At 40.8% G+C, this 7,414-nt stretch overlaps 2 protein-coding genes across 2 annotated transcripts; one reads left to right on the forward strand and one right to left on the reverse strand.

Annotated features, from left to right (window-relative positions):
* Positions 1 to 897: 897 nt before the first annotated feature.
* Positions 898 to 4,702, reverse strand: LOC135634031 (uncharacterized). Its single transcript, XM_065144159.1, has 7 exons — positions 4,415 to 4,702; positions 3,601 to 3,666; positions 3,465 to 3,514; positions 3,318 to 3,382; positions 1,497 to 1,588; positions 1,327 to 1,398; positions 898 to 1,149 (listed from the first exon to the last, which is right to left on the reverse strand). Exons 1-7 carry the CDS (start codon positions 4,685 to 4,687, stop codon positions 1,111 to 1,113), a joined length of 657 nt encoding a protein of 218 aa, XP_065000231.1. The 5' UTR covers positions 4,688 to 4,702; the 3' UTR covers positions 898 to 1,110.
* Positions 4,703 to 5,068: 366 nt separating this feature from the next.
* LOC135632581 (uncharacterized) lies at positions 5,069 to 6,130 on the forward strand. The gene has a single exon (XM_065141190.1). It carries the CDS (start codon positions 5,069 to 5,071, stop codon positions 6,128 to 6,130), a length of 1,062 nt encoding a protein of 353 aa, XP_064997262.1.
* The last annotated feature ends 1,284 nt before the right edge of the window (positions 6,131 to 7,414 follow it).

Here is a 7,414-nt window from a genome sequence, read left to right on the forward strand (position 1 = left end):
ATATAGTTGCCAAGCGACATTGCTATACATCTGCATCGACGTTGATGTAAATGTCGAGTGGTCAAAGGATCACTTGACATTTGCATTGACAATTCTTTCACCGCTCAATAACTATGTTGATGTCGACGTAGATGATGGTGACTATCGCGGTGTCTATGATGAAGATGGTATTCGCTTCATCGCTAACTCATTAGGCGAATTGCTCGACCCGAAGATAGGGTCACCGAAACTCCTAACGCACCCCTCGTTATCATGCCAGTTCCAGTATGGACATGAAAAAGAAAAGATGGGGGGACTCATCGGAGAGGAAATCTATTCATTACGATTATTGTTAACCAGAAAGGGAAACTCAAAAAGGTTGGTAAGCAAGCGATCGTTGAGACGATAGTAAAATAATGCAAGTCCCAAAATTCGACATTAAGTATATAGTTACCAAGCAATCCTCATCTCTCATTGTTCTCCTTATCCACAACACTCACTCTCATCCTTAACATTGTTATCATCCACTATCATTAAAACTATTTTTTATTTTTAATAAAATAAAAAAATTTAAATAAATAAATTTAAATATTTTATTATAATTTTTTTAAATATAAGAACCGTGATGTTAAAGATAACTAATTTTAGGAACAATGTATAATTACTCCATACCGCCGTTGAGGCTACCTTCTGCTACCTTTGTTCGAAGCCGCTCAATTACCAGATGGCTCGGTCGTTGTTCCTGTAGGAAGTCCGATATAAACATCCCCCAGCTCACATAAGTTGGTACAGATTGTTGTCAGCCGAATACAAAATGTTTAATCACCATTTCACACCCATAATGTCATTCGTCTCCATGACACCCACCATACATCAGGTTGGTCAACCAGCGAAATCGGAGCATACAGCTTCTGTTACTAGCGACCAAGGGGGTTTGATTATAGATTTCAAACATCAGCTCTGTTCCGGAGACATACATTTAACAGTAAATATGGATCGAAGACAAGTTCTGCAGAACATTATAGAACAGTTCAGACATGACCGAGTAACAAAGTAACACTTGCCATGAGTTGTGACTCCAAGCATACACATATACTCAACATAGTTCCCCTGACTAAAATAGACTGCTAACTAATCATCATCGTCAAGTACACTTCGGCGTCGCTGGATCTGACAAGTAAGGCCAGAAAGAAAAATCAGCATAATTGTATTTTGCTTCCAGAGGAATAAACAAGGCACAAACTAATGCATAAACAGCTTTTATGTTGCATGGCTAAATGATAAGCATGGTTAAGTTCATGAATGTTCTCATGTAATACATCTTATTTTCAAAAATAAGCAACTTACAGTAACTTTTGTCTGTTTGCTTGTTTGGTTGTTGATCTGCTCCAGAAGTGAAATAAGCTTCTCTTCCGATACCTTAAAAACAAACACGCCAACATGGCACTCTTCCAAGTCTCATGAGGGCAACAGAAAGAAGGAATTTGCACTGGAATGTGTATAATTAGAAATTACACCTTTTCAGTTAGCTGTCCCATTTGAGCAGCTCTAAGAAGAACATCCTCCACGCCTCTTGCTTTATCAGGTTTCACCAAAGCAATACGAGCAACTATCAATAGAACAAACATCAGTTGGACTGATGCAGCTTAAAATTACTTCGCGAAGAACAAATTTCATGGTTGTATATAATTGTACAATAAGCATCATTTACAAAGATCGTAGTAGGGTTGGTAACAAGCCTTGCTAGGTAAAAACTTCAATCACTAACAAGCCTTCCTAACAATAAATTTCAATCACTAACAAGCCTTGCTAGGTAAAAGCTAGTATCTTCTTGACCACAGTGAATTAGCAATTAGACACAATTTTGCAAACCCAAAATAGCAACAAATTCTGTAGGCTTGGTCAGGTTGACCATTAAGCAAGAATAGCTCACATCACACTTAGGGTTTCTATATCTACTAAATACTAGTTTTATAGGTCCAAAAATCCAGAGAATAAGAAACTCCAGTAAGAAGTCAAGCTTGAAAATTAGACGCAGATGTTTGACCCATGTATGGGAGAGTGAAGAGGCAGATAAAATGTACAAATAGATAGGGTGTCAGATCTTTAGGATTTCTTGCAAGCTCATTTACCCATCTTCTGAGGCCCTTCCGTAAAAGGACATTATTTCCCAAAATGCATTTCTCTGCCCATACCTATATTAGTTCCTGACTAATGCAATGATTAGTAAGAGCAGAACACCTAGAGATATTTTTAAAATGTCAACATCATCATCAGTCTTTGGGCTGTGGCCTCCAATCATATATGAGATTGACTATAAATCTATACTCTTAACTTGAGAAGGCTGGATCGATAATTTATGTTTAAGTCCAATGATACTTCATCAACCTAACTAAACCTTGAATGGAGTGTGTGCCAAACTCTGGCTGTGGAGATTAAGACAAAAAATGGCCTATAGATGGGTCCTAGTTCGTGCACAACAACCACATGAAAATTCTCATACGTGTTTTCATGCTTCAAAAGAGTCTAGATAAAACAGGAAATGGCAAGTCCTGCATATTGGGCAAGGTCCCATCTACAAGGAAAAATAAGCAGAGAGCCAACAGAATACAAGCACAGAGGACTACAAGTACAAAGTATCAATGATTAGGAGATGATGCAGTTGCACAGCAAATATATTTCATAAAATTGGTTTTGCAGGTATTGATGTTCCTCTGGATTATCTCATAAACACAGTTCCAAAAAATGACATGGATATCAAAAATACCCAATTATGAATTCTTGAATGGCCACAACTTTCCAATTTATAAAGCTAATCCTTTTCAGTCTTAGAGGGAGGGATGCCAGGACTCCGCCAAGAGAAAACTTGAAAGAATTTACTTAATTATGACAATCTTCAAAAAAGGCACATTACTTGCATCATTTAGTGAAGAAGAAGCATTTTGGAACCCTTGATCATTTTTAAAAAATGGAACAGATATTTCCAGATTGGTGATGACACCTCAATTGATTTTTGGTCTCAGAAACATAAACTTGTAATTTGTGGTAAGTGAGCATCCTTAATGTGTTCGTCAAAATAATTGTCCCAGACATACATGCTAGAAACTGAGGTGAAAGATATAAGGCAAATAATCACTTAAATCCCATCATAACAGTTCACTAAAATCCATCAATTCTTTTGGACTATCAGTAACTTATGGTAATGTACCACTAACATACTGAACTGAGAGCAGGTAATAAGAATAAACTTGTACAACAGAACAGCTTTAACAACATTCAAAGGCAAACCCATATTGTCAGAAGCTGTCAGGCAAAATTTTATCTCATCCAATACTTACGCCTTTCTCTTGCTTGAGCTGATAATATCTGACTAAGCATCAGTTGCCTATGTTCTTCTGCTTCTCTGCATTTCAAATTACATATATATGATTCTGTAAACGTACATAAAGTTGCAAACTTGATCCAGATGAATTCACAGGTTAAACCTTTTGGCCTCTTCTTGTGCCTTCTGCGGCTCACCATTTTGCTGATTACCCTAATTAAAAGAAAACACAAGCCAACAAACATTAGTTACAAAACAGGCAGTATTTAAGAGTTTATTATGCCACCAAGATGACTTGCAATGCCATGTTTTGCCATCAACTCTTGCATTCTTCTTTGCCTAATGGCTTCTAGCTCCGGGTCATCCTAAGAAGAATATTGACCATATTGTCAGTTTAGCAAATATAAGGTCCAACAAATGTATGTAGAAACTAAACTCATGTCCTTAAATAAATTCAGGTCTACTATATCTTACACTTAGTCTCAATGTATGCAATTCCTGAACCACGAATCCTCCTCAAATAAAGGCAAATAAAGGCAAAAAAATGAAAATAAGGGAACATCAAAACCACCGAGTATTTTCCTTTTCCATTTGTCAACATGAGCCCAAAGTAAAAAGATTCTGCCAGCAGACGACAACTAAAATGAAGCATCAACCACAGAGTTTAGGGGGAAGAAATCGGAAATACGATCTTCTCCCAAAACAGGTGTGTGATTCAAATGTCATCAATCATTCCGTCTTTCCGTGGAAATTCGACTTTTAGCAATTATTCTCAACATTATTTCCCGAATCAAGAACATTGCAGACAAGAAATTGAACAATCACAAGGAACCATCTTAAAAGACAAAAAAAGGCCCACAATCACTAGAAACGCAGCACCCACGGCTCGTTTGAACCCCGTAATAGGGAGAACCAAAACATGAGAGCGAGATGTAGTGATACAAAAGAGTGCTGCCCTCAAAGCTCATAAGAATCAAAGTAATCACGGCAGAACGATTAGCAAGAAAACCACATCACCAACAAAACCCTAGCTTACGATCGACATTTTGACAAGCAAGACGCAAAAGAAGGGAATTTGTGAGAAGAAGAGAGGGATAAGCGATCAATCCATACCATGTCGCGAAGGTTTCGAGATCGGAATCTCAGCAGAGCTCGTCGGAGTGTTGGAGTCGCTGCTCGATCTCCGCCCCGGCTTTTCCTTTGGCGGATGTATAACGCTACCGCTCTCCTTTTATAGAGTCGGTGGTAAGCAGAAGCTGTATGCCACGCACCCTTAATAGTATTAGATCCATTAACCGTAAACCGCAAGGAATTAGATCCATTAACCCTTAATAGTAGATCCGTTAACATATCGGATCTGCATCCTCTTTCCACTTTCCTGACCATTAACCTATGATGACGACATCAATTATTCCTCCGTAATTACATTAATTATCGGTATTTTTGATTCAAATCCCCAAAATATCGTCAGGGATCTGTACACATGATTGATCTTTCACCCGTCACGCACCTGGTCTGTTGTTGGTTAATAGATGTGGGCTTATGTGGAGCCCACTGAATCTTATCAGAAGGGAGGTTAGTCGGACGGGTTGCCTAATCGAGTCGTTTTCCTTTAATATTTGTGAGATGATCATCCACCGTTGGTTAGCCTACGGACTTCACATACGTATCCTCCCGTTTCACGTCCGTTTCGTGTTTTAGGTTTTCGCTCCCGTCTTCTCTTTCTACGGACTTCCGCCCACGCGAAGAGCCGAAGCGTTGATTCCCATGGCCGACAAAACCCTCGCTTACTCAGCCGTCACCGTCGCCGTCGCTGGCGACAAGGAGGAGAAGGCTTATAAGCAAGACTCGGCTGACGGCGAGGAGGAAATGGCCTTTGAGGAAGCCATCGACGGTGGTGAGGAGGAGACGGCATATAAAGAAGCCGCCGTCGACGTTGAGGTGGATAGTGCCGATGAGGAGGCCGCTGTCACCGCCGTCGACCGCGACGCCGCCGTCGAGCTCCTCGAGGAGATCCGGGCGCTCAAGGATGAGCGGTCTGACCTCCAGCGCGAACGGGCTAATCTCCTCCGCGACCTGTCCAACGCCCGAACGAAGCTTGCCGGCGCTGAGTCTGACCTTAAGACTGTCGCCGGCCAGGCCAGCCGCCTCGAGGGCGAGGTCCGCATCATTCAAGACGATCTCTCCACCGCAAACATCGTCTCTATGGAGCAGGAGGAAATGGTCCGCCGCCTCGAGGGCGAGCTCCGCATCGCACAAGACGGCCTCTCCACTGCGCACATCGCTGCTATGGAGCAGGAGGAAAAGGTCCGCCGCCTCGAGGGTGAGCTCCGCATCGCACAAGACGACCTCTCCACTGCGCACAGCGCCGCTGTGGAGCAGGAGGAAAAGGTCCGCCGCCTCGAAAGTGAGCTCCGCATCACACAAGACGACCTCTCTACTGCAAACATTGCCGCTACTGAGCATGAGGAAAATGTCCGCCGCCTCAATAACTCGATCAAGGACCTCGAAGCCAAGTTCAAGGTCAAGATCAACGACCTGGAGACCACGGTCAAGGTTCTCGAGGAGGAACTCAGGGTATCCAAGCAGAAAGAGAGGGATGAGGCGGAGAAGTTTGCCGCTGTGGAAGAGGAGTTGATGACTAAGATCGCTGAATTAAGGTCTACGGTGGAGATCGATAAGGAGGAAAAGGCCTTTGAAATTGATGGCAAGGTAGATGCTGGGGTCCTTCCTGTGCACTCCCAGGCGCTGCGGACGTCGGCCGTGATTGGAATTGTGGCCTTGGCGGCAGGGGCTGTAGTGTGTCTTCAGCTCGCAAAACGGAGGTAGAATTGGAGTGAGGGTTCGTGATCTATCTGACTGCTTTCTGCTGATAATTTTTGTTGGCCTCTGCTCTGTTCTTTTTCTTGATTATCTATCGTGTCAGTCCAAAATCTTCTCACGGAAGTTTGATTGGGCTAAATGATTTTTTACATCCTGTCAAGCAATTCCACAGTAGTTCTGAAATCTTTCATGATCGGACTAGATAGGTTCATGGAGTGGGATTTAGCAGTGGTTTCACTAAAGAGTTATATCAACGTTATTCAGGTTGATGTTTCTTGTGTTGTTCTGTTGAACGTGTAGTATGATTATTGCAGCAAAACTGTTCTTGCTGATAGCTACACTTCAAAAAGCTTGAATCTTTTTGTGTTGAATGATCTCTTAATAAAGGACTGGTTCTCCTCTGTGTCATCTTATTATCATTTGGAATGTTTTTGTGTTTCATTGTGAAACAGTGCTTTTGCAACATCATAATACTTGTGACTGAAAGAATCTTTTGTACAATAATATTTTGTGTTATCTTGAAGATGTGATCAAAATGTAATTATGTCCTTGCTTCTGGATGCCTCTCTCCTGGAAAGACAGGACCCAAGAGATAGAGCTCCAGTATGCTTGGCTTACCCGGTCAAACTGTTATATGGCCTATAGCATCAATTATTTTTTTGATTGGTCTTGATACAAACTAATGAATGATTGCTTTATTTCAGTGCACTGAAAATAAATCTACAATGTTGATTGTTGTCAATCAGTCAGGTGATTTCTGTTATTTTGATGTGAAATATCGAGTCAGCACCATTTATATCTTGGTTCAGGAGTACACTGTTTTTAGTTCCTCTTATGTTGTCATATGATGTCAGTTCTTGGTAATTTAGTTTTTCAGTATATCATCATCTTATTTTTTATTTGGTGTATGATATTTCTAAAAAAATATGTTTGGTGCATGATTTGATTCTTGAGTTGGTCCTTATTTCTTTCTTGGTCCTGAGTTGTCGTTACTTTACTGCATTATTGATGTTGCACATTGTAATGTTATCTGTAATAATGTAAATGATGATATGGTTCATGATGAGGTCCAAAACTTGGTTGAGGGACTTGGATGAGCTGGTTGGTGTTCATGAATCTCTCAGATCATGTTTGTTTATAGGATGGTAGAGCTTATGCTATCCTCAGTTGTCTCATTCAATGTCACTTAACTTACAATGTCATTTTCTCATGATATCTTGATTGTTTAGTCTCATCTGTAGTTTTTTTTCCTTTTTGTGGCTGATTTGAACTTTAATGAGGTTTTCAATG

The sequence above is a fragment of the Musa acuminata genome, chromosome BXJ3-3 (genome assembly GCF_036884655.1).
Source record: "Musa acuminata AAA Group cultivar baxijiao chromosome BXJ3-3, Cavendish_Baxijiao_AAA, whole genome shotgun sequence".
NCBI lineage: Eukaryota > Viridiplantae > Streptophyta > Magnoliopsida > Zingiberales > Musaceae > Musa > Musa acuminata.

Bases quoted from the DNA above. Each gene is read 5' to 3' on its own strand.
- LOC135632581 (XM_065141190.1), top strand. From the start codon at position 5,069: ATGGCCGACAAAACCCTCGCTTACTCAGCCGTCACCGTCGCCGTCGCT.
- LOC135634031 (XM_065144159.1), bottom strand. From the start codon at position 4,687: ATGGTCAGGAAAGTGGAAAGAGGATGCAGATCCGATATGTTAACGGAT. The intron at 3,667-4,414 runs GTATGGATTGAT...TATTCTTCTTAG, and splicing joins CTCGAAACCTTCGCGACATG to GATGACCCGGAGCTAGAAGC. The intron at 3,383-3,464 runs GTTTAACCTGTG...TTTGAAATGCAG, and splicing joins GCACAAGAAGAGGCCAAAAG to AGAAGCAGAAGAACATAGGC.